This window comes from Phyllostomus hastatus, unplaced genomic scaffold, assembly GCF_019186645.2.
Source record: "Phyllostomus hastatus isolate PE091 unplaced genomic scaffold, TTU_PhHast_1.1 phas_contig_402, whole genome shotgun sequence".
NCBI lineage: Eukaryota > Metazoa > Chordata > Mammalia > Chiroptera > Phyllostomidae > Phyllostomus > Phyllostomus hastatus.
Genome location: NW_025333873.1, coordinates 910,202 through 937,068, shown reverse-complemented (window position 1 = coordinate 937,068; position 26,867 = coordinate 910,202). Strand labels below are relative to the sequence as shown.

Sequence of the window (26,867 nt, the reverse complement as noted above, 5' to 3'; positions counted from 1 at the left end):
GACTCTAGCTTCCTTTTCTGGGCTGCTTGCAAACCCCTTCGGGGAGCAAAACCCCCGAAAGGGGTGGGGGGAGGAGGTGGAGGGATGGGAGAAGGAAGAGAAACTCCACGCTCTCGTCCAGTTCTGTTCCGTACTGCACAGCAAAACACAAGCGGTGCCTGAAGTCGCCGTGAAACGCGATGCCTTTGAGAAGTTCCATGGAAAGAATGACATCATGACCAACCACTCCCCCACCCCACCTTTTTTCCAGTGGGAGTGAGAAATAAATAGACTGACACATTTTCCAGTCAGGGAGCAATTCTGGAGAGCAAGTTTACCTTGGCACCGGCGCTCAGGTGGGGCTGTGAGAAACCTTATCTGTGCTTGCCCAGTAAACAAGGAGCCCTCAATCTCCCTGGAGCCTTGGCCACTCAGCAGGTAACCGCAGGAGGCAGGTGAGCAGGGTGAGCTGAGGGCTGGCCAGAACCACTGCAGAGCCAGCCCGGCCCCAGCCCTGTGTTGGGTAAATAGCACCGCGATTAGATCGACAGACTCGTCTGTCGACTTGGTTTCCAAGAGAAATGCCATCAAATCCGGATTCACAGGTAAAATTGACATGCCTTAATTTGAGGATTCTCAAACTGTAATGTGCATATGGCCGCCTGGGGAGCTCGTTAAAACGCAGCTTCTGGTTCAGAAGAGTGGGGCAGTGGGGAGAAATTGCACTTCCGACAAGCCGCCTACGTGGTGACGCTGACGATGCCGTTCTAAGGCCCACACTGTGAGCCAGCAAAAGGGGGATGTTCGGGTGACCGTGTGCCTGTTACATAGTCAAAATAGCCACCACATAAGGGGCTCCGCCTGCCTCTGGTGCTGACGGGTGCTGCACCAGGTATTTTCTGTCCTCTAGCTCTTTCACGCTTCGCACCAACTCTGCACGGCGGGCGTGACTGTCCCTGCCCTCTCCTTGGCAGGCAGGGACGTTGAAGCTCAGGGAGGTTAATTTGTGCTATAGATGTGTCATTTCCAAGAGATTTTATTACTACCTTTCCTTCCCTTCCCAGTGATCTGAAATAACCCAAAGACAAAGGAAAATAAACACCCCAGGGTAGGGCTGAGCATTGTCTGCTCGTGGCGCTTGGCCCTCTGGACACCCGACGATGAGTAATTCCCTTTGTACAGAATCATCAGGTCCAAGTGCGGGAATTCAGGAATCCTAGACTCAACACTTGACCCAGTAAGTCCCAATCTCTGTAGTGATAATTGCTCAGAAAGGTGGACAAGTCTGGTTTGCAAACCCTTCCAGGGCTGATGTGTTCACCCCCAGGACATGCCGTTTGAGGCTCTTAATACCAGGAGGAGATGCCTGGATGAGTCAGCTTGGAAAGAATGCCTCTTAAGGGCCATTCAGGACTGCGGGAGGAAAAGAAAAAATGCCCCGACTTGTGGAAACACCAAAGCGAAGGCAATTAGAACCAACTGACCCACCTGGAAATAAATAATTAAATGCCTCGAAGAACTGTGATGTGCCCTTGCAAAACCCAGACAGCTTCCAAGTACGAACTTGCGTCATGTCTGGATCTCAGGGAGCGAGGTGGCCTGCCTGGCCGATCCGGGCTGCACACCACACGCAGGGCCTTGTGGGGAAAACGTGAGACTCTCCCCCGAGACCCTTGGAAGACCCGCATTGTGGTGACCGGCAGCCAGTTGGGCTGCTCCAGGGCTCCCTGAGCACTGGAACCTCATCCACGACAAGAGAAGGCCCAGATAAGCCCAGGATTTGCACAGCAGGGTGGGGAGGGCTCCGGCCCCCCTGGAGCAGCAGCTCACCTCCACCGTTGGACGCCGCTACACGGAACAGACGCAGAGGGCAAGTGTCAAGACAAACGGAAGGCCTGCAAAGAAGACGTCTTTAATTGTTTTTTCTTTTCTTTCTTTTTTTTTTTTTACATATTACCTCACTCAAGAAAGTATTTGAGGGCGTTTACAGAAACCACCTAAAATAGAACAAAGTTTAAAAAATAGGAAGAGAGAATACTAGGAGGAGGGAAAATGAAAGGTAAAAAGAACAGAGCCCGGTGTGGTATCTTCTCAAAGACTGTAGGGTCCGTGCACTTGGACTAAGGTATCTTCAAATCATGCCCCAACTTCCTAACCTAAAAACCAAAACTGCAAGAAAAGCACACACGGCACCCCTTTGTAGCTATGATGTAAAATAATGAAGCAATTGCTGCAGAGAAGCACATCTGTTCCTGACGCTGAGGCTCCCCATGGGGCCTCCTGGGGACAAGCAGAAGACACCGTGGAATGTCATGGAGAGTGTCCTCGACACCAGCTCTGAGGGAAACCTTATGGGGTCGTTTCATGGGGATGTTTCTTTTAACGCTCCAGTGCATGCTGGTGGCCATGCCAATGTCTAGGCCATTGAGAGAAGTTACGGAAGACTCTAGAATGACTCTGCTGAGCTGACTGAACCCCAGGATAAAAACCAGAGGCAAAGAACTGTTTTGGGAAGCTGCCAATTTCTAAGCACCCCCTTCTTGCCCTGCCTTTCTGGGAGTCTGAATTTAGGCTTCTCTCCAGATCTCTTGTGCCCCCACTCAGTGCTTCGGGGAATGAATCCCTACCACTTCCAGCAAAAGAAATGACCCTGAAGGGCAAGGCAAAGGACACTACGTGTAGCCCATTCACACGCTGGGAGCAACGATCTCCCAGCATGCCCTGCTGAGCACAGAGCGGTCTCCTCTCCTGGGACGAGCATTGGCTGAGGAGCCAGGGGACCAAGTGCCGGTCCTGAGTTCACCATTCACTGAACTGAGAAAAGGCAAGTCCTCTTTCTGGGCCTTAGTTTTGTTGCTTGCAAAATAGAGACAACGAATCAGTCTCCAATCTGTCCCTTCCCTGAGGATTCTACCAGCTGCAGTCCTCTGCAGTGCATGGCAAACTGAAGAGAGGCCATGAACAATCGTTGTAGAATTTGTGGTCTGTGACAGAAATAAAAATGTGTCCCTAGGATCCCCTTTCCAGGGAGGACCTGCTGCCCGGCTGTGGTGAGTGGGGTCTGCAAACTACCTCCAGCTGTCAGCTCCTTCCAGGTCCGTCTCTGTCCAGAGAGCCACCTCTCCCAAGATCATGCTGTCCCCCAGGACGGCCCGCAGTTAAGATGGAGAGAGTCAGGGGAACAAAGGTCTGGGCATTGTACTGCCATGCAGGACACTCTGACGGTTAATACTGGCTCCGAACTTCCACGTAGGCTTGCTTGGCTGGGATTTGCTGAGCCTGCATCTCGATTAGACTTCTTTCTTGGCCCAAGCCCGCATTTTCCCCATTCTGTCCATCCGCGTTGGTCCCAAACCTGTCTCTGCATCTGCCTCTGAAAAGCCCAGCCTGCAGCAGGGGCCAGCACCCGCAGCACAGACTCCCAGGCACAGGCCCCTTGGAACAGAAGCCTCAGTTAGCTGCCGCGGACCCGGGAGCGAGAGAAACAGCTAGCGCAGGTGGTGAAACGGCCCGGGAGCCGCAGCGGCAACTCTGCGGGCAGTCGTCATGCGGAAGCCCCAGCCGTCGGAACCAGACAGGACCCTGTCCTTCTCACGCCAGCCTCTGGAGTCGGCCTTCCCTGCAGATGGTGCCACTTTTCCCGTCACCCAAGCTCAAGAACTCCAAGGCTTTTCCGGTTCCCTCTCCCTCCTGCTCCCACATCCAAACAGTCCCTGAGTTCCAAAGCCTCCATCTCTGCCTCGCCTCTCACCGTCACCCGCACCTCCCACCAACACAACCTCCCCCTCGGGCCTTCGCCATAGCCCCCTCGCTGACCTCCGTCTCTCCCGGTCACCCGCCCCTTCTTGCGATCGAGGTGTCTCTGTGAGCACGGAGACGCCCCCCTCCGCTGCTCCCTGCCATCGCTGTGCAGAAGGGAGGGATGCCAGCTCCTCTGGAGTCACACCAGGCCCTCACACCTGTTTCCCCTGAAGTCACTGGGAGGTGTTCGTTGCTGCTTGTGACAAATACCCAAACACAAACAAAGGTGGTAAAACAATGTGAATTGGATGAGAGGTTTCTGTTTCTATTTGCATTGAGGTCAGCGTTATTTCCAGAAAACAGAGCGCTCGTTCGACGGCCGCGATGCCCCTGGCACGCAAGTGCGTGTGCTTGTGTGGACACGCAGAGGTCCCGAGAACAAAAGACCTGGGTGACTTGCTGGCAGCGGATCCCAGGGTGTTTCTTAATGTTGCTTGTTGAACAAACGGTGCTCGGATGCCCGTGTCCCCATCTGTGGAAGGGCGGGCTGTGAAGGTGGGAGGCTGCCCGCCTGCCCGTGGGGACTATAGTGTAACCATCCTGGACTGCCATGGGGGTGTGGTAACTCACGCACCTGTGTGCTTCGGGCCAAGGTGTTGGCAAGTGCAAGACCCGGTGCAAATAAAGAAATGTGCTACAGAGGGGGAGAGAAGGGACATCAGTCACTATGTGTGGCACCGTTCTCTTCTAAAACAACTGGCTTGGCCTCTCTTGGGGGTTTCTGCCTCTACTATGTTTTCCTGTTGACAAGCAACAAAATGAAATAACTGATGTGGCTTTCTCTTTCCCTTCTTTACTGTTCATCTTCAAGCAGATCCAGCAGAGTGTCACTTAGGACTGTACTTTTCTGCCAAGGCAGACGAGTGCTTGCCACCGTTGCTCCCTTACTGAGCGATGAGCTGAGGGCAGGGAATAAATATCAAGCCCATTTCACAGAAGAGTAAGCTGAGGCCAGACAAGTGAAGAGACCTATTGGTTCTCTTATTAAGCACATCAGACAACATCATATCTGGTGTGAAATTCATCAGTTTTTTTTATATTTGCTTCTTAAATGGAGCAGTGAGTAAGCATCATGGAAGGTTTAGGGTCCTGGGGACGAGGCAATAGCCTGAGAGGACCCTGTGCCTTTGTGGGAAGGGGACCCTGTCTAGTAGGGAGCTGGAAGCAGAGTGAGTCAGGGCTTGCACTGGTGCATTCTCCAACCACCTGCAAATGAAAAAGAGCAGATGGGTAGAAGTGGGGAACACACCCGCACCCGCCCCCCCACAGCCTCTAGAAAGACTCAAGCACACAAGGTGATCTTTTTCAACAGTGACATCAGAGGCATTAAAGAATGACTTAGAAAACAGCCTCGGGAGCATTGCCTTCAGTCTTCCTGGTTTCCTTTCCAAGACAAGGCCTGGCTAAGACATCGGTGGCCAGGCACTCGCCGAGAGGGCGGGCGGGGAGTGCGAGGCCAGGTGCCCGGAGTCCGGCAGGCTTCAGAAGTCAGGGCAGAAGGTGTGGGAGGCCCGGCACCCCACTGCCCTCAGGAGCTGGCAAGCAGTCATGTCACTGGCTCTCCCCAAGTCCCTGATGTGCCACACTGTCTGCTCACCAGGCTTAGAAACCATTCACAGAAGCCTCTGCTGCCCAGAGGGCCTGTGAACTAAGCCTGTGAAAAGGCATTTCTCGCCATCGTGACTTGTCATCAGCTTTGCACAAGCTGGCGCAGGACTTCTGCCGTGGGGTCAGGGTCACCTCTGCGGGTGCACACCTGGACTTCTTGGCCGGGCCTGGGCCTGGGCAAGCCCACTTACAGGAGTCCCCTTAGGTCTGAAGCCCTGTCCCTTCTTCGTAAACAGGGAGGAAGGAAAAGGTCGTCTGAGACCTTTTCTTATTGCCCTCCCATTGGCCACCGGAGTTAATTCACTAAAATGCCGTCGTCGTATCAGAGCAGAGGTCAAGGATTCTCAGCAGGCCCCTCCATAGGGCTGTGACCGACGCGGAAAGTCATTTTACAGTTGTTTCCGCTGACTGCGCCCACCCCAGCCCTTCGAGGGGTTTCCTTCCTCCCCCATCTCACCCTGGCTTCACACGTTAACCATTTGCCATCGCCAGCCTCCTCGACCACAGAGGTCTTACCCCACTCACCCTGCCTGGAATGCCACTCGTGGGCAGAGGCCTCGGAGGCATTGCGAGCATGTCATTCCCACAATAGCGTGAATTTATGTGTCAGATCAAGTTCGCTCGCCTGGCAGCTGCGTGAGGTTAGGGAGCTGAGGGATGAACGTTTCAATGGAAGAGGAAAGGAGAGTTTTGGAGTTGGGGAAGCTGTTATGAAGGGAGCATGGGTGTGTGTGTGTGTTTATCAGTGGGTGCCTGGGGCAGGTCAAAGGGAGGTGTGAAACAAGAGGGACTAGAAAGGGGAAGTCTCAGGAGAAACTTTTCGTATAAACCCAATTTGACCTACTTAACACTTCTGCTTAGGCCCCACCTAACTGCATGAGAAACGCTGCTATTTACTCCAATAATGCAGAGGGGAGGGAAACTGGGTTGGTTTGGCTAGCAGGAGTGCCAGAAGTTTTTTCCTGCTAGAAATGCTGTGCCCAGTCCGTTCTGCAGAGTGCAAAGCCCTTTAAGAACAAGTAAGAATTTCATTGAGCATGCAGACCTGAAGTCCTGGCAGCTCTTGTGCCCCTCCCAAGATCTAGAGTCTTCTGATCACTCCCAGCTCCCAGCACACCCCTGGCACGCTCCCCACCCTGAGCCTCGGTTTATGGCGTTCTTGTCACTGGGACGGCCCTTCTCTGGCTTCTACTCATGTTTGGAGGCCAGCTCAGTGGCATCCTTTCCCTTTAGCCTCCCCCGATACCATTCACTTGTTCAACAACTATTTCTTGAGTGCCTACTATGTGCCAGCACTCTTCCAGGTGGTAGAGGTACAGCAGGGAAGAAAAGAGAATCAATCCTTCCTCCACTAGAGTTTATAATCGGGTGGTCAGCACCCCTCTCCCCCAAATCGGAGTAATCCTACCACCTCCGTGGTCACATGCCCCTGCTGCAGCAGTTATGGTACAGCTGGGCTTCTAGAGGCCTGGCCTCTGGTCCTCCCAGTCTTCCCGGGACGGACGCCGTGCCACGCACCAAAGGTAGCTCCTGGTTTCTTTAGAAAAACAACTGGCGAGTAGCAAATCTGGGAGGAAGGGTGGAGGCTCAAGGTCTTCTCTGCGAACTGCACTCACACAGCAAGTGTGGCGTGCTCACTCCGCTTTGTGATGGTGTAGGGGATCACTAGAGCAACGTGGGCAATTTGTCTGAAAGCCGTGTTGGCCTACCACTTAAAGTGTGTGTTTATGTGGGGTGGTCGTGCGGGTGATGGAGACGGGAGAGGGCTAGAGTTCTCCTACAACAATCCCTTGAAGCACCACCATCGGGCGTGTACTAGGTGCTTGATACCTGTTGGTAGAACTGTTGAAAGGGCATCAAGGTGTAATAGGGACCCAGCTATCTGATCCCCGGGCTGGGCACCCTGTGGGTGTGAAGCACACCTGGGCCTCCAGCCGGCCGGTGGGAGCTCGGGTTACGGGGGGCTGGCACAGGCCGATCAGCAGGAGCTGCTTCTGGTGCATAATTCACCGCTGCTCCCTCCTCTGCGGAGGAGCGGTAGTGGGTGTGAAACCAGCAGGGACACAGCTGCCCCTGGAGGAAACTAGCCACATCCTGTATATTTGAAAAGAAAACTGAAAGTGCTTTTCTTCACAAGAAACTATTGTAAGTGTTTTTCCTCTTTTTTTCATACCCCTCCCCTCACGCAGAGGGGAGCTTCTCTGGTCCAGAGGTGCGGGTGAAACGGCACAGGGGAGTGGGGGTGGGGGGGACAGAGAGGTGTGAGGGAAATGTGGATGGTTCCGTGGCCGGGGCCCTCTGTCTAATCTGGGGAAGATACCAGCCTGCAGGACCCCTACCCCCACCCCCGGCCTGGGGAGCCCTCTGCTATATGATATGTGTCCTGGTGATAGCAACCTCTTTTCTGGCTGTTAAAGTGCATTCCTGGGTAGCTGTGGAAAGAGAGAAAGCATGCTGGAGTCGGGGCTAGGGCAGGAATGTGAGTATTTCCTTAATTGGACACGAGAGCCTTGAACTGGTTCCAGTTTTAGTGTTTTCTTTTAAGAGCCTGGACCCTAAAGATTCCATGGAGTTTTCTTGCTCTGAAAAATCCCTTTGCTTCAAAGGCCCCTTGATAGAAATAAAGAAAAAACCAGAACTGCATCTCTTTGATACTGGGGAAGGCAAGAGTTCACGAGCTGCCAGATCCCAGGCTTCTTATGGGGGCGAGAGGGTCCTGGGCAGGAAGGAGGAGGCTCCTGCCCCGACGGCCCAGGCGAGGGAGAGTGCCCACGGGCTTCGTAGGGGCCTCAGAGCCTCAGGGTGGGCTTCAAGGCACCTTCCTCTGGAGCATTTAGAGAAGCTGTTTCTCTCGGCCTCATCAGCACCCTGAGAGCGAAAAGAGACGTCTACTGCCTGCTTTATTGCTGTTAGGAGTCTGAGACACAGGGGCCACGCAACTTGCCAGAGGACTTCCAGCAAAGCCGGAAAGGAGCCTGAGGGTTTCTCCGGTGGGTTCGGGTTGCTTGGCATTGTGGCCGGCTAACTCCCTAACAGCCAAGATGGGAAAGGACGCCCACACTCTCAGTCCTCGCCCATTCGTCAAGTGTCCGGAGCCCACTGGACACTTGAGGGAGGCACGGGGGCCTGGAGGCACTGGGGCGGTGTGGGGCGGGAGCGGTGAGGGAGATGCCTGGACACTGGCGCCACCGCAGTGCCCGGCAGAACTAGAGCCTGACTACTTGCCTCTCCCCCCCGAGAGCTGGAGACTTCAGTCAAGGGGCTCCAGGGGGAAACGGGGTGGCCGGAGATGCAAGTGAGGGAAAAACTAAAGCAGATGCAATCAGCTCTGCCGATCCCCCTCTTTCCCCCAACACCTTAAAAACAAGCCGTGTGTGTGCTCAGTGCTTTCCAACTCGCCCAGTGTTTTCATAACATTATCTCATTTCAGCCTCACATCAACCCACACACATTCTTGCCTTTCAGATTTCTTATGTACTCAAACAAGTTCCACCGAAAATTTGGCTAGAAACTCCCCTTCTCCTATTCTTCCCCCCCCGCCCCTTAAACCTCAGGCCTTTTTGACTGATACTTTGAAGAAGCTCCCAGATTCCCCAGGATGGGGAGGTGGAATTTATTTTGCTAACCGTGCCCGCCTGAAGGACACCAGTAGTCCTGGACTCTGTTATTGGCACCGACACTTTTGTTTTTAGTTTATAGTTTAGCTGTTAAAACAAACAAACAAAGCCACAGAGGCCAGGGTGGATGTTGTATTGTGGGGAAAACATAGGCATTGGAGCCGGTAAGCCCCAGAATCGACTGCTGGTTCAGCCGAATGAGAGCCACGTGGCCATGCCCAAGCCTCAACCTCTCGGAGCCTCTCTTTCTTCATCCGTAAAATGGGGGCGATGGCGATTATGTCTTCAAGTTGTCCCGAGGCACAGATGTGCTAACAGACACAGGTGTGCCTCAGCAAACAGGGAAGTTCCCTGTAGCCAACCAAAGGACCAGCTTCACCATGACTAAGCAAATTGAACGCCATACCGTCTTCTTGCAAGCCAGGAGGGAGAAAGAGTGTGGGAATATGTTGCTAAATGAATTTAAATGGGGGCATTTTTACTCAAAGGATAATTAGCTACATGTCTTGCATACTGAGGTATGCAGACATTTGAGGTAACTTTAATGAGATATAAAGCTCAGTACCTTTATTTTTTAAAAAAATATTTTTGATTGATTTTTTTTTTAGATAGAAGGAGGGGAGAGAGAGAGAGGGAAACATCGATTTGTTGTTCCACTTCTTTCTGATTGGTTGATTTCTGACTGGGGATCAAACCCACAACCTTGGCTTTATTGGGACAACACTTTAACCAACTGAGCTGCCCTGCCGGGGCACCTTTCTTCTTTTTTAAATCCTTATTTTAGGTGAGGAGGAAAAGGAGCTGGAGAACTGGATTTATGTAATGTTAAAAAACAAAGCAGTTCTGATTACGCTGGGGTTTTTGTTGAAGCAGAATTGCGATTCGACCCTTTAGTTCCTGGGACAAGGCTGGAAGGCGGGAGGGAGTGCAGCGCGCTCTGACGGGGTATTTAGTTCACTGATCTGCGTGTAGTAGATGCTCATTAAATATTGGTGGTGGACTGAGGTGGTTTAGAGTCCAGATCGTGTATTTGCTTCTGGGGCTGACTTCTTGGCAAGCGCATTGCAAGGCGTAGGGCTGTAGTGGAAAGAACACTGGACAATGTGCCTGAAGGCCTGCGTTCAGGTTCCATCTACACCACTCAATAGCCTGGTGACCTTGGACCTGCCATTTGATCTCTTAGGTGTCTTCTCACCTGTAAAATGAGGAAACTGGATTAGGTGATTGGGAAGGTCTCTCTCAGCTTTCTGAGGCTCTAAGTAACTTCACTTGCTTTTGTTTCTGTTTCTTCATTTATTCAAAGGCCATGGGGAGAGAAACCTCACAGGATATTAAGAAGAAATGGTCAGTCTGCATGACAAATACTCTGTGTCTTTAGAGATCTGAAGGAAATGTAGTAACCCAGAACTGTGTAACAGAGTAGCTGTGTGATCTTTGGCAAGCCTCTCATTTATTTCAGCCTCCGTTTGCATATTTGTAAATTGGGGGGCTGGAAGTTGTGCTATGTTACTCTTATGTTCTCTTGGAATCTGTGTTTATGAAAATGCTTTGAAAAACCACAGGGCACTATATAAAGTGTTACGATTGAGGAATGGCATACTTGCTATAGTTGTGTCAACGTTCAGCCCTGTGCCTCCCATATTTTCAAATGAATGGATGTGTCACTGTGGTCCCAGAAGGGAAACAGAAAGTGTAGATTTCAGGTCACAACCTAAGGCTTACTTTCTATTCCAACTTACTGATGGAGGTGACATTCAGTTAAAAATGGGTATTAATTCAACGTTTCCTGTAGAGTAGGCACCAGGTAAGTATCTCAATGTTCTCCAGTGCAGGCGGTCCAGTGCAGGGCAGATATCGGTTGGTGGAGTTCTTATTTTCCACAATCTGCTCCAAAATAAGGCCATTTTGACACTTCAGAGGTGTGTGTGGGGGGGTTTACTTTCTGAGTTTTGCAAGTTTCACAAAGCAATAACCGCAGATATAACACGGTGCTATTGCTCTGTAAAAATGGTAAGGCAAGTCCTTTCACCCAGGTCTTGCCAGGGATTGTTGCTACTGAGGAAAAATGGCAGAAGACGTCTGTCCTGCTTTTGCCTAGCGCCTAGCACAGGGCCCCAGACATCCCAGCCTGGAAGCCAGCCCTCCACGCAGTGGTTTTTCCTTTGGTTCCAGTAATGACCATGCCACACCCAGCCTTTGAGAAGCTTCCCCACCCTACCCAAACAGAACAAACAGCCGCCCCCGCCCCCCAGCAGTAACCCTATACCTAGAGCACCCCCCAGCAGCTCCTCTCCGTAGAATCATTGCCCTCCATCCAGACACCACCTCCAGAGGACCAGAGTGGAGGTGGTACTTGGCAGCACAAGTCAGCTACTGATGTATCTTGTGAGGCAGGAGGTGGGGAGAGACTCCTGAATTTCACTGCTTGGAGGGAGCGATTAGGGGGCTTGCCTCGCAGCTGCCTTTTCCTAGAAAGTACACTGTTTTTACTCAGGTTGTGTGTACGAATGGCCAAAAAAAGCAAAACTGTTTTTGATTATTCTTACCACTTCTTTTTAATATATCAGTCACTATCAATTCTTACCTATGTTTATTTGGGTTGGCTGGGGAGAGCTGATGCAAAGTATGAGGGCCTGCTACGCCCTCACCGTCACTCCTACCATCCTTTACTTGAGATGGGATTATGTGTTCCCACTTTTAAGCACAAATAAATGGACTTCTATATGTTCACTACCTTTCTTTTTTTTTTTTTAAGATTTTATTTATTTATTTTTAGAGAGGGAAGGGAGGGAGAAAGAGAGAGAGAGAAACATCAATGTGCGGTTGCTGGGGGCTGTGGCCTGTGGCCTGCAACCCAGGCATGTGCCCTGACTGGGAATCAACCCTGCAATGCTTTGGTTCGCAGCCTGCGCTCAGTCCACTGAGCTACGCCTGCCAGGGCCGTTCACTACCTTTCAAAGTGCTGACTGACTTCAAAGCACGTTTAATTTTGGCAAGTTTTTGATACCCCCCCACATACACACATACGTCCTCCACCCCCAGGAAAGTGGTTTTGTAGGGCCATTTTACACCAGTTTTGGGGCAGAGGTGTGAAGCAATACACTCCAGCCACAGAGGGGCAGACTCCCAGCCTGGCTCTGGAGGCTGCGTGGACTGACCTCCTGGACAGACCCGTGGAGTTGCAATTCCTGAGCAGTGTGAAGGGGTTCCGCTGAAGTGCTTTGTTTCTTCTCTTTGTATCATATCTGGGAGCCAAGGCTGGGGCGGGGGGTGTGCTCGAGCCGCGCCCACCCGCACCCATGCCGCGTGCCGCCGGCGTGTGTGTATGTGTCCAGCGAAAAAACCCTAAGACAACACGCCACTTCCTTTCTCACGAACAAAACCCTCCGTAGGCCTCAGTGTTGCAGCATTGCGAGGTAGCCCCTTGCAAGCTAAGGCGACCCCCGCTGGTCCTCAGTCTCTCCAGCTCTGTGTCCCCTCCCACCTACCCAACGTCTCCTCTTAGGTGGTGTTCTAATTTCCCCACAGCTTGGAAGGTACAGAGAGGACGCACCTTGGGCCCAGGTATCGAGGTGCCACCGTGGGCAAGGATGTCAGGGAGAGGCCTAGTTTAGGGGATAATTTCTCAAGCAGGGTCCTCAGATGTGGCTCAGGGACCGCGACTGACTGCGTGCAAAGGAGAGTGCTGGTGCCAGGCGGCCAGGGTCGAGGTATGATGCCCTCCGCCGGCGGCAGAGCGGCCACCAAGCAGTCACATCCAGAGAGGGCCCAGCGCTCTCCTCAGGCCCACGGCCCTCCGACTCTGAGTCCCCAGGGGTGAGTGCAGGGAGGGGGCGCCAAGGCGGGCGGGTTTGTATGCAAGCGGAGTTGACATTGAACTCCAGCCCCAGTGTGTGCGTGTGTGCGTGCGCGCATGCCCACGCGCGTGCCTGCCTGTGAGTCCTGGGCAGGCGGCCGGGCTAGAAGCTGCAGCAAACCACGGCCCTCAAGTAGCAGAGCCGAGCGCGCCCCCGAGCTGCGGCTCGCAGGATCTGCGAGCACTGAAGCCATTCATGATTTTGGTGACGTTATTCCAGGAGTGGGCGATGGGGGCGGGGCCTCCGGGCCGAGCCCCGCCCCCCGCCCCTATAAATAGGGCTTCCTGGGCTCTTTGTCGGGCCGCGAGCTCGGTGGAGATCTCAGAGCTCAGTCTGTTTTGCCGACGCAACTGGCATCTGGGCTGTCTCCGGAAGGCGGACCGGCGAACGCCCAGTGCCCGTATTCGACCTCCTGCTCCCTGCCTGCCGAGTCTGTCTGCGCCCGTGACATCCTTACTCGGGACGCAGTGACCGTTTTTAAATCACAAGGGCGTGGGTCAGCCTCCCCTAGGACTTCATGTCTGTATATTTCCCCATTCACTGGTGAGTATCCTGCGCACCTCGGCGGGTATCCGTCTAGCGACTGTAGCTGCCAGGCCCAAGTGCCTGCTCGTGCCGGCTCCGGTGCAAGAGGAGCAGGCGGTGCGGGCGCCGGGCACTAACCCGCCTCCCAAACCCGCGCTGGAGTCAACGTCAAGGTTGCAAAGATGGGGGTAGGGGGAGGTGGTTCTGAGAACATCCAGACAAAGGAAGTGAACTGCAAGCCCTCACTGGAAGGACGTCTGGGAAGGTGTATACACGGTGGTGATGGTGTGGGGGAGAACCAGAGGTCACGCCTGAACCCCGCTAATAAAACTCCGTGCGCTGAGGGCTGCGGGAGGCGCGAGCCCCGCCTGGCGCTGGGGGCTTCTGCTTTCCTCGAGCCCCTCCCCTTTTTCTTTTTGTTTGCTTGCAAGTCTCAGCTTCGAGGCCGGCGGCAGCGGGGCTGAGCTGGTGCGGCAGCCGCGTTTGCAGAGCCAAGAGGGGTGGGGGGGAACCCCCCTCCCCACACGTAACCCGTCCGAAGCCACAAGCAGCAGCACAAGCGCATGCTGCACCTTCCTGACACCTTCCCTCTCCTTACCCCTTAAAAACCAACGCGCTTTTTGGGGGGCCTGGGCTGGGGAGGAGCTGCCCTCTCTGGCCCCAGCCTTAAGGAGCCTGGGCTAGCCATGGCGTGGCGGAGATTTACATCTGACTGGGGATTGGGGCTGGAAGGGATGCGCTTCGGCACCCCGCTCATTGCGGAGCGAGGCCCCAGGCCGCTGGGACTTGAGTGCCGGCTGCTGCTTCCTTCCTGCTCTGGGGAGGAGGAGGAGCGACGGGGTGGGGGGGGGAGTTGGGGGGGGTTGGGGGGCGGCGAGCGCTGGAGGCTTCGGAGCGCGCTCTCAGGTGCGGGGCCGAGAGCCCTGCAGGCTCTAGCTTAGTGCGGTCCTGCCCAGCCCTGGCACCAGAAAGTTCATGCTTCTCTCTTCAACTTTTCGGGCCCGCCCGAGCAGCGAGCGCCCCTACACCAGGCGAACAGCCCGGCGAGAGCCCTATGCGTTCTCGCTCTTCGGGCCCAGTTCTTTGGAGGGAGGCGCGGAGTTTGGGGGGTGGGGGTGGAGGGTGGGTCCGCGGCAGCCTTTCCAAGACCCAGGAGGGAAACTGCTTTTGGAGTCCCAGCTCCTGACCCGAAACTTCCACCGAAACCCAGCATCTTCTCTTAGACCCCCATCCTCTGGGGCTCACCTTCCCCACCGCCTAGCGGTGTGTGAGCAGCCAGGTGCCGGATGGGTGAGAGTGCAGGTTGGCTACTGGGGGCTTTGTGCCGCCGGTCACTCCCAACTTGCCAAGGCTCTAACCTCTTAGAGCCCATGGGGGTTATCTTCCCCTAAGAAAGTAAGATTTGGGGGTATTGTATAGGTGATTAGCACATCATAGTTTGCAGTGCTCCCCCCACCCCCCAGATGAGCCGTTTAGCGTGATTGTGAGGTATGCATTATTAGCATCGGGGTATCAGACGAATAGGGCACCTGTGGCTCAGAGAAGTTGTATGACTTGTTGAAGATCACACAGCTCTTGAGTGGCAGAGATTGGACCAGAAACTGTCGCTTCTGTTTCCAAGTCCAATGCCATTTCTATCCCATAGTAACCATAAGATGAAGAAGCGTTTGGTACCCCTGTTTTCTTAGGAATAGTCTCTCTAAAGCCTGTTCCGCTTTTTCAGTTTTTTTAAAACCATGTGTCAAGTCAAGAAAATATTGGATGCTTTGTAGCGAGGACATTGACTTGGGTATGCACCATTCGGCATTGTGCTTTCGGGACCCGGTATGTGCCCATGCGCTGTGTGAGGATAATGGGACGTTTGTGTCCTGCTTACAGAGGACAAAGCACTTTCACATGTCTGCCATCGGTGGGCCAGCTTGGCCCCTCTGGAAATTTCCTTTGCCATCAGAGTCTGGGCATCCTGAAGGCTTTTAATCCAGGGGATGTTTTTCAAGCTGTGAGTTTGCAGCTGCCGTGGCTGGGACCGAGAAGGGGGTTGCATGGCAGATGTGAAGCTTGCAGGAAGCTGACCCCTTGGGGCTTTAAATGGGACATTTTGCAGAAAGAAGCACCACAGGGACGGAGAGAAATTTAGGAAGGCAGTATTATTAGACTTGGTTTCCCTGAGGTTGACCTGTTGTTATTATGTAATAATATTATGCAGTTCCCCTGGAGAAGGGTTGAATTGTTTTTAATAGAGACAGCTGGGCTCAGCTACCTACCGTTTGGTTTTTTTTTCTAGTTTTGTCACTTAAAAGTAAATCCAGAGTCGCCCTGCCTGAGTGGGAATGGGGACTCGTACCAGAGAGGAGGGGTTTGCCGGGGAGGTTCTCAGACAATGGGCTTTGTTGCTGGAGGCTGAGAGCCCCCTGCCCCAGACTTGAAAGGCACTGCCTCAGGGTGTGAGTTTGTTTTTCTGCGAGTTCGGTTTTCGAACACCTCTCCTGCGCCTCCAGACAGTGCCCTGAGCCAACAGCAGTGGGCACCCAGAGAGGAATGTGCGAGTGTGTGTTTGTTGACTTTCGGCCTGGGTCTCTTGGCAGCCCCGACTACCTGAGATCGGCCGAGATGACTGAGGTGATGATGAGCACCCCATCCATGGAGGAGATTGGCCTCAACCCCCAAAAGGATGGCCTTTCGTATCAGGTGAGTTCAATACTGGGTTCCTTTGAGCTCTTCAGAGCCTGGTGTCTTTTGCTGGGCTTGGTGGCAAACTTGCTTCTGTATCCTAGTGCCACTTAAAAGAGCTGTGTGACCTTGGGGCAGTCCCCTAATGGCAGTAAGCCACAGTGTCTTCATCCGTAAAATGGGGCACCAATGTACTTGACCTCACAGAATTGTGAAGATTCGACATGGTGAGAGGCGTGTGGAAGGCATTCACAGTCCCTGGGACACAGTGAGGGTTCAGCCAGGATGAGCCAACGCCGTTAATTAGTCGTCCTGGCGGCTGTGGGCTCTCCCGCTCATGGCAGCTGGGAGGAAGTAATTTGTGCAGGCAGCTCAGACAGAACTTCCCTTCCCAGCCATGCCTCGGGCAGTGGCACCGTTGCTGTGAGGGGCAGCTCATGGGGAAGGGTGGTCTGGTGGAGGAATAGCTACATCAAACGCTGCTTTCGTCCTCAGGCTGATGGTTGACCAACCGATTCTAACAGAATTAATGTTCCAACTACTTAGAGTTGTGGAGAGCTTTCCCCAGAGAGAGGCTATGTCACGGGTGCCGTTGCTGGAATCCAGCCTAGCAGTTGTCCTGTGTCGGGGATTCAAAATACATACAGGCCCCCCAAAAGTGACCTAAGGGAGAGCTTTGGATTCTCAGCACAGTGCTCTTTCTGGCCTGCCATGATGCTCTTCCAGGCCCCCCACCCTCACCCCGGTGGCTTCAGAATACCTTTGGCTCCCTGTGGGGTAGATGGGAGGAGAGTACTGAGGCTGTTACATTTGGGGGAGGAAGGATCTGTTTTTAAGGGAAGATCTGGAGGCTAGGGAAATTGTGTAGCATATCTGGTCTGGGGGAGAAAACTGGGGGTGTGGTGGGACCACTCAGCAGACATTAACTGAATGTCCGCTGGGGGCCACACCCTGTACGGGCGGTCCCCATTCACTCGTGGCCATCACGCTGAGCTGGGAATTCTGGCTCTGCTCCACGGATGAGGAAACAGCCTCAGACTGACTAGGCTACTTGGGTCTCAAACTACAAAGCCTTGCTCTTCTGACGGATCATGTGTCTGTACCTTGGGTTGGTCCTTGGCTAGAATCCAGACTTGCTCCGGCTAGACATTCCTTAGAACCATTCCAGAGGCATGTGTTTTGTAAAGGAAGGAACAAACAGAAAACCAGGTGGGTGCCGTGGAGGGAGGGTGAGCAGAGACTGCCTAGATGAAAGGTGAGTTCGGGTGAAGTCGATTGGCAGGTGACAGCAGAGCCACCCACAGACATGACTGGGAGGTTCTAGAAGGCCCCTTTGTTTTGTGTCAGTGTGGTCGCCTCTTTTGATGGCTGGAAATAAATATTCAGGTGGCCTGAGGGGTGTGGGGGGGGGGATACCCCTCCCTGGTAGTTTTATACCCTCCACGCCCAGAGTGGGTCCGAGTGCCGCAACCGAAGGCCCCACAGCTTGTGGGAGAGGAGAAGTTTCCTGGCTCACCAGCTGGGCTGTTTTCAAATACCAGTTTCCAAGCCACTGAATCAGACTGAATCTCTTTGTGGTTGCAGGTGAGATTTTCTTTCAATTCTGAGTTTTAGATTTCCATCACAGAACCTTTCCAAACACGGGCGTCGGTATGTGTTGTGTGCGCTTTTTATATTCTCCTTTTGAATATGTCCCGGGATAAAGGGCCGGGTCCTTCAGGGTACTTTTCTCAACCCTTCGAGTCCTTCAGGCCATTCTGCTGGGGCTGAGGGACAGGGCAGGTGGCGATGAAGGACAGGGCTGCCACCCTGGGTGAGGAAGGCTGAGTTGGGGCCCCAGTGGCCTGAATGGAAAATCAGATAACCTCTGGGTTCCTGCAGTGTCCTGGTGCTGCCGGAGAAGAGGGCCCTCAAACCTCCCCTGCAGTGCTGGACTGGGAGGGCCACCACCCCGTTCTCACAGCCCCTCAGGATTCTCGTCCCTGCTGCCTGGCTGGGGACTACTGTCCAGTTTCAAAATACCTGGAACTTCAAAGTCTGTCACAAGGTTTCAGAAAGGGCTTCTGGTTGCCTGATGAAGAGAAAGGAGAGAGGTTATCATCTCTAACCAGACAGCATATACTGGCTGCTTGATCTGTGGAACATGCTGTGCTGGGCGCTCGCACAGAGAGGGTTCAGGGCTCCCGTGGGAAGCCAGCAGGTACGTAACACCTGGAACGCAGGCAGTCTGGTGGAGCATGCAGACGCCATGGTCCCTCTGGGTGTGGGTGGCAATGAGAAGCCTTGAATTGAGGCCAGTCTGGGACTGGTCTTAAGTGAACACTGGGACTTTGAGAAGACACCTCTGTCTCCAGTATAATTTCGTTGCGTCTCCAGATAGCCCTTGGCTTGCCCCTATTGATGTCAGGTGCAGGGCTCTGCAGAGAGCTGGCTTGACAATCGCCGTATTACGGCTATTCTCTGAACGGCTCAAAGCTGGTGCCTTCCAATTAAACACATTCCCGCCAGAGCTCTGGGGATTGGCTGCAACTGCACTGGGCCAGAGCCCGTCCTCTGAGCATGCTCAGGCTGGGCCCAGACCTGGGGGCGGAGGATCTCAGAGCTGTTCTTGGCATCCTGCCTGGGGGTAATAATAGCATGCGGCTTTTTACTGAGACCCGCTTTTCCAAGGAACCGAAAGTGGGAAAGAGACATCAATCCTAACTTGGCAGATGAAATAGAATCTCAGGCTTGTGATTTGACCTTGAAACAAGGTCATAAAATAAATAGGCATACTGGGCTTGGTCGCTTATTCTCCCACCTTCCAGACCTGCTGAGAAAGCAGTTTTCTTGATTTCTCCACCCCAGCTATGACCTCTCGTAACACCTGTGGCGTGCTGTGCTTTGACATGATGCCGCCCTGGGTTTTGAGGACGTGGATCCCGCCTTACCTTCTCGCTGCCCAGGTGTCTGAAGGCAGGGGATGACTTCTTACCCTCTTTGTGCCCATCAGCCATCACCCTCCTCACACCATTTCCCAAACCAAGGTGCCTGCCGGCTCAGGGCCTTCACAGGGCATCACAGGTGATGGTTTCAGCGATGGCCAGTCTCCTGCTTCTAAAGCTGGCCGCGCTCACTTCTGCTTTCGGACCTGTCAGGGCCTCGTCAGTCTCATGCCTGTCCCGGCTCCACATGGAAGCCTTGTTATGCCCTGAAAGTTTCGGGTAAGCCCTGTCTCTTGCGCTTAGGGAGCTAGTGCTATTTTGTGAGTAGGTATAAAGACCGGCAGAGCCGGTGCCTTGTTTTGTCTTCACGTTTCTTTAGAGAGCCAGTTCAGTGTGAGGCATTCATGTCTTTGTGTACTCACTTGGCATGAATTATAACACCCACTGGGTGGGCGAGTAAATGGTTCCTAGAAAGTCTGAGTACATTTCAGGCTGGCTGGGGGTGGCAGCCAGCTCACCGGGGCTGAGTGGGAGGGTCTCATTGAGGACATGCACGGCCCTGACGGTTACAACTCCCGTCCCACACTACATCTGTGGGCCTCCTGCTGTCCTGCCCTGAGGGAGGATGGCTGCCCTCTAAGGCCTTCTTCCTTTCCCTGCTCCAAGGAGGCCGGTCTGTGCCTCCCTGCAGGGCCTGGCACTACCGGCTGTAAGAATGTGGCATTTTGGAATGCCCCTCTGACTGGGTCTCCTTTGCTGCTGCCCCTCATTGGCCTGGGTCCCGAATGGGGAAGGGTCCTGGGCATTTGCTTGAGGATGCTGATGCTGCCACAACCCAACTGGCCCCAGCACAGCATGCTGAGACTTCCTGCCCTTGCTTTGGTCTGGATTGAGACAGGCTTCTTAATTTGCATTAAAAAAAAAACAAAACTGGTCCCTTCTAAAGCATCTGGACCAAGATCTGATAACTTTGTCTTTCCCTAGGTTCTCTAAATTCCTCTCTGATCAGTACACAAATCCCTTACCAGTGCCCTTTGGATTCCTTCTGCTGTTCTTGGTCATATGCTCCTGTCATCTGATGTCCATCAGCCAGTCACACAGGCAGGGTCGGGGGTGGGGGCGGTGTGCGTTGTAAACCAGAGGGAGCGAGGTCTTCACACTCCGCTGTGCCTCCCTGTGCCTCCCCTCGGTGCCCGTGCCTTCCCTTTGATCCACAGAGCGTCCATGTCTGACCCTGCATTTCCCGAGACAGGAGGGAGGGATAGCCTGGTGTTTAATATGATAAGGAGGAGGGGCGGCGGGCAGTAACTTCTTGCCACAGCCCTGGCATTTGCTTCCAGCAGTCCCGAGAGCCTCGGTTCTATCTCTGCATTAGGTCTAAAGCACCGTGCTGGCCGAGAGCTAGCTTCTTCCAGGACGGAATTTCCCAGCCTCTTCTATCTCTCTGGCCCAATAATAGCTGATTCCTTTCTCTCCCCCTCCTCACTCTTTATTGGAAGCAGCAATTCCTCTCTCCGAGAACAGCCTTGATGTAATCACGCAGGTCAGGCTGCAGTTCAGAAACACTCTGTCTTCGTTCACATCTACGCCGAGCCTTCCTTTTTGAAGACCCCCTGAGCCTGGCTTTCCCTGACCCGTTCCCACCTTTGTAAATATGTGTGTTGAAATATGTGATGGGTTGAGCTTCTTCTCTGAGTTAAGCCCCCAGAGAGGTTCCCGCTCCGTGTCCCTGCCTCTGTCTCCCACAAGCCCCTGCTCACGAGGTTGTTCGAGGCATCACTCATCAACCACCTCCGTCTCTTTTTCCTCGTGCCCCTTGTCACATTGGTTACCCCCAGCTGTGGGACCCTACGTGTCTGCCGAGCCGCCACATGGAAGTCCCACGGCCACCAGGAAATCATCTGTCACAACCTCAGACTTAAAAGGTCTCGGTTGTCCCCGGAGAGATACAAAGCTAAAATTCCAAAGCACTCGGCAGGAGACACCCAGCCGTGGACACAACGTGTTTCTGGAACCACAGCGAGTTTTCTTTCTCCTGTCCCTACCTGCTCCACCCCTTCCCTCCTCAGTTCAAATCCCAGTTCTGTAATGCAGCGAGGGCAGTCAGGGCCACACGGTGTAGAGGCCCCGGGAGTCCGTTTCTCTGAGTGGCGTTGGGCCCGCTTCTGCACAGGCTGCCTGTTTTTGGGCAGTGGACGCTCTGTTCAATACACGCTCTGTTCAGATCCAGTCCACTTTGTAGGAGGGATGCAGCACCTTCCTTCCTAGGACCAAGTCCTTGACGCACACCGTGTGTTCTCTCTGTTGGAATGCCCTTGGGTTAGGGCCTGCAGGGGGCTGGGATCACTCCCGTGGGGGGCTCCCCCCTGCACGCACACTGTGGTCACAACAGTGAGTCTGTAGCCTGTCCAGGGAGAGAACAAGCTTCCTTCACTTTCCTAGCCAACATGCTGCACACTGGAGCCATACAACTGGCCTTCTCTCAAAGGGCCTGTGTTAGGCCTGACGCCTCTTAAGCGCTGGTGTGTTCCTCACTCCTTAGAGCTGGGTCTGTGTCTTAGACCGCGCTTTGTTCCTACAGTGCTGGACGCAGTGTCCTACAACAGTTGCTCACTGAGGGCTGAGTGATTGGTCGGACCCTGCCTCCCCTTTCGTGCGCTGCGAATGAGCCCTCGTCCATGGCATAGACTTTTGTAGGCTCAGCATTTTCTCTACGTCAGCTCAGTCTCCAAGTCGGATGGAAAGGAGGGTTGTACCATTAGAGAAAGGGATGAGTTTGGGTGGCGAATCTTGTGACTGGAGCCAAGAGCTATTCCTGGGTGTCTAGTGAATGTCCTGAAATGATCCTTCAGGCCCGAGTCCTAAAATTATCCTTGCAGGTTATGAAGACAGGCCCTCATTCACACGGAGCTCAGAGCTGATAGGGCTTCACTCCTTTCCAGCCTCCTAGTCACCGTGCTGCCTCTGCTGCCTGTCACTTCGCCACCTGTCCTTCCCTTGCCCGCGAGCCCACCCCCAGAGGACTCTGTATCAGGAAACTGAAGCCTGTGTCTGCGGCTTTACTCCTCAGCTTATTGCACAGACCTGTGTGATAGCAAAAATTAAAATTAGCCAAAGTTTCACCAGGCTATTTCCCAGCTCACACTGCGATCTCAAGAGATGTTTGGGAGCTCTCTCGGTCCCCTCCCCGTGCGAGCTGATTGCCTTGCGCTGTCAAAAGCTCCTTTTTGGTAAACTGTATGGAAGAGGCACTCAAGCATTTAGCTGAAGCAGCATCGACTGCTTGCTTCTCAGCAATCACAGAGAGTTTTCTGCCTAACAATAAAAGGGATTCTATTGGAGCCCATGGGAAGGAAGGTTCCGGATTTCTCAAAGTAGAATTGGCCTGAGGAAGGAGGCCATTCACAAACCTCAGTCCAGAGGTGGTTGGTCTCTAGGTCTGACTTTTCCCAAATTTGAACCAGAACGTGGTTCCCAGGCAGAATTAATAGAATGCCTTGAATTTAATAGTGGTTCTGAGGCAGAATTGGTGGTATACCTTCTGCTTTTATTTTGGACCATGGAAACACTGGTTTTGCCCATCCTGGATTGGAAGACCATCCGCGGCTTTCCCGAGGGTGTGTGTTTGTGTGTGTGTTATAATTATAGTGGTAATATTTATTCCTTTTAAAATTTGGGAAACCATAGGAAACTGCTAAAAAACACCCATGTTCTTATTATTGAACTATTTTGGTATGTTTATTTCTAGAATACTACTATGCAATTTATACATGTTCTTAAAATGGAGATAATACTGTGTATACTGTAGTGAATCTTTTTTCACTTACTACAATATTGTGACCCTGTTCCTGTCACTTGCCTTTCTTTGTAAAATGGCATTTTGTTTTGTAATGTACCGCATCTTATTGCTGAATGTTTAGGTTACATGTTTTGTTCTTATAAAAAGCTCTGCTCTGAGCCACATTTAGGATAAATCTCTGTATAGGTCTGATTCATTTCCTTGGAATAAATTCCTGGAAGTGGCGTCACTGATTCAAAGAGATTCAACATTATTAAACCTGTTGATTGTATATTACCTTGAAAACAGAAAACAAATCAAAGCGTTTATCAAAATATGAGCTCCCGGCATTGAAAGCTCTAGCAAATAGAACCCGAGGGGTGTAAAATCTATAGAGATGGAATAATAGAGGAACTCTGTGGACTGAGTCAGAAAGGTGTTTGGTTATTCCGAAGTGGTTAGGGGACATTGTGCGTCTTCTTCTAGTTTGCTAATTGCTTATTTTGAGCAGAGATGATAGCAGTTGATGCTGTTCAGGCAGTTAGCCAGCATTGCAAAAGAGTTGGTGAGGATATCCTTATCTCACAGTGGGTATGTTGACAAAATTACACACTTACATTTGTATGCAAATATACACAGTGCCCTCCTTACCTGCTGTTTTCATTGGAGCCTGTAAGAACTTAAGGAAGACCAGTGAAGTCGCCTCAGCCCGGAGACCCATGAGGGTTGGACAGATGGACAGTTAGCACCCTGAGCCGTCTTGGTACTCCTGGGGCTCTGGGTCCGGCTCGTGGGGTGGTCATGGTTTGGATATGCTGCTTCCCTGAAATCAAGGATGGGCTCCTGGAGGCAGATCTGAACATGACGGAAGTCTCGGGCCCCGTGCTCAAGGGCCTCTCACCCACCCACTCTGCAAGGTTGCAGGCGCTTGGCACCAAGTAATCAGCCTTGGCCAGGGGTCCGGTAGGGTCCACATACTCCTGATGGTTTAAAAAGTTAATTTAGGTGTTACCCAGACAAACTCTTTAAAATGTTAGTGTATTTTTATGGTTACTGCCTATAATGAGTAATATTAGTTTTCCATTTATATACTGATAGTTTCCTTTTTCAAGAAAATACTTTTTAAATAAGTGAGTAAAGTGAAAATATAATCAAGCCATCGTGTGTGCAGGGACGTGAAGGAACAATGACTTCCTGTGGCCAACATCGCTGCCGTTCCCACAAAGGGATTATTTTTCCTTCCAGAGTTAAATGTATCCTCTTAGATGGACGCGTTCTTAAAGATTAGCTAGAACTCAATTACAATTTCTGTATTTCTCTGGTCATTTGCTCCCTTGGATATAACATTTGAAGGTCAGGACCCTTCCTGGCTATGTTCCTTGGCATCCTCATATTGGAGGTTTTTACGCCAAATTACTTTTTAATGCATAAAATGGCCTGTGTATCTCTTCCTTCATGCCTTAACAAAGTGCTAAAACAGGAGGACAGCTGCCCCTGGGGTTCGCAGAAACTTTCCAAGGGATATGACAACAGAGAGCGTTTTCGGAAAATCAATTTCCACATCTTCAACTTCCTCTGTTGCTTTTCTAAAATTGCACTTCCTGAGGACCGACTTCACCAGCTTTCTTTCCCTACCTTTCCTATCGCGGTTGTCCTCCTCCCGCTTATTAGAGAAAGACCCGCCTCTCACCCTCCTGAATATTTTAAGATGCTTTTCCCCAGGATATAGAAACCTTGGTAGCACTGAACAAATGAATCATTAAAAATGTTACTCTCTAGGAAGCTCCATAAATTCCATCTATCTATCACATTAAGACTCCAATCTCAAAAAATGTACCTCTGCATTTAATAATTGTTTGTGGTATGTTTATTGATCAGTTGTGTACTAATAGCTGCAATAAGCCAATTCAGAATTTTTTTTTATTAATAAGCCATGAGACATAAGTCATGAGACATAAAACCTTAAGCCAATTTACATACACAAATACATCTTTTTTTGCAGAGAAGTATGAAAAGCTAATGACTTTAAGACTCTCCAACATAAAAATATATTAAGAAAAATCCTATAGGGAAGTAAACTGCAAATTCATTTTTGAGTACAGGATGACTTAGGAGTGTGTTTATGAATTTCTTTACAGGTGATTGTTGATACCAAATTTTTGAGGTGATGATCAGGCACTGAGTGCATTTAAGAGGGGCATGAACGTTTTATTTTAAAATGTGAAGATTTATGATGTGTCAGAAGTTTTAGGTGCCAGTTTAAAAAACGTGTGAAAAGAGACACCGTTTTTCAAAATTCTTTTACTGGGAACACAAGCAAAATTTTGGACATATACAACGTCCTTGGAATCAAAACTGCGGCGCTGTGGTGTCTGGCGGGGTAGTGGGGGCGGCGGTGGAGGGCGCCTTTGCGACGGGGCGGCGTTCAGGCCCAGGTGGGAAGGCACTCTGACGTTCCAGGGTGCTGGGCCGGAGAGGGGTTCTTTGGACACTGCCAGTGACGCGGGCCTCAGACGCTGTCAGCACAGCCACCGTTGGTGTCAGCTCAGGCAACTCTCGTCACCACTTTGGGCCTGAAGATGTCCTATCTTTAAGGGAGAGGGGATTGTATCGTTTTTGTTAGAACGTTGTAAGACGAGGGGAAATCCACCAGGCTGATGCTCCATCAGTCCCTGGAGTTAAAAAATTTTCCTTAGGTCAGCCTTTCAGACATTGAAGGCAGCTTTTATGTCCCCCTTAAATCTTTCAAGTTGATTTCTCCTTCCCTTTCTCTCTCCCTCCCCCTCTCTAAAAAAATAAAATCTTTTAAAAATAAAATGAAATAAAATAAAATATATTGACCTTCAGCCTTGACTTACACGGCCATCACCCCGAGGGTATTTGTTCCCTCTAGGGCAGTGGTTCTCACACTTTTTCATCTTAGCCCCTTTTATATCCTTAAAAATGATTTAGGACCCCCAGAGATACTTGTTTATGTGGACTGTGTTTTCTGATTATACCTTTTGTGGATTATATATTTTTAAATTTTATTTATTAATTCCTTTATAAATAACAACAAACCCATTTCATGTTAATAGAGATAACAGTTTATAATAAAAACAAATCTGTTTTCCAAAACAAGAAAAGTTTAGTGAGAAGAAAGGCATTGTTTTACATTTTTGCAAATCTCTTTGGTGTCTGTCTTAACAGAGACAGCCAGATTTTCATACCCGCTTCTGCCTCCAGTCTGTTGTGGTGTGGTGTTTAGAGTAAAGGAGGAAAATCTGGCCTGTCAGATATGTAGTTAGAAAAGGAAGAAATATTTTAATAGTCTTTTAATATGTTTTTCTTTGATAGTTCACCTAAACTCTACAAGTGGTGGTTTCTCAAAGGTTAGTGGCCATGTGGAATCTGAAATCTTATCAATGAACTTCCTGTACACTTACACTGAAGTCCATTAGTCTGTTTTGCACTTTGAACAAACCTATTTACCCATGCTTGGTTTTGTACTACAGTGCATCGATCAGTTGGAAAATATAGGTTCGCTGAATTATGCACATCTTCCAAATGTTAACACATTTCATTATATAATGTCAAAAAAAATATTTGTTAATATCTCCACTGGCTTCATCAGAAGTTCATCAAGTATTAGGAAACGGCCAAGCTTACAGTAGCTGAAACAAGTTTTCCAAAATTCTGGTTTTTGCTCGAAAGCTCAATTTCTGTCACTGGTAACAAATACCATCAGTCATTTTCTCTGAAGGGAGAAGCTCGCTTTGTTCATTTTTGAGGGCATGTCTGGTAAATAACCAAGTCTCAATAACCACAGTTTGTTGGTCATTTTCTCAAGCAGAAAGGGTACTCGGGAAAGGTGGCTAGTTCAGCTTGCAACTCAATCACGTAAGTGCTTTTTGTCCCTTGAGACAACCTCTGGGCTCTTATATGCAGCAAAAGTGTTTCATGCTGACTTTCCACTTCATCACATACAATATTAAAACAGCATGCACTTGAGTAAATATTTAATAAAATTACTGCTTCATTGCAAGCATTACATTTTTTTTTTTCAGTTGTGAGCAGGTATAGTTCGTATCCCTGCATTTACTAGTTCTCGCTTAAGGTGCCAGCAATA

The 26,867-nt window shown here is 51.3% G+C and overlaps 1 protein-coding gene across 3 annotated transcripts in view; it reads left to right on the top strand.

Moving 5' to 3' along the window:
* The first annotated feature begins 433 nt into the window (after window positions 1–433).
* Window positions 434–26,867, top strand: part of LBH (LBH regulator of WNT signaling pathway) — a 38,429-nt gene continuing 11,995 nt past the window's right edge. The window contains exons 1-2 of one of the 3 annotated variants that reach the window (XM_045844624.1): window positions 434–584; window positions 15,973–16,075. In XM_045844624.1, coding sequence (XP_045700580.1) covers window positions 15,998–16,075 — 78 coding nt within the window. In that variant the 5' untranslated portion in view covers window positions 434–584; window positions 15,973–15,997. Of the gene's footprint in view, window positions 585–7,414; window positions 7,534–13,165; window positions 13,406–15,972; window positions 16,076–26,867 lie in introns of those variants that run through there. The other 2 variants (XM_045844625.1, XM_045844623.1) reach the window with 2 other exon arrangements.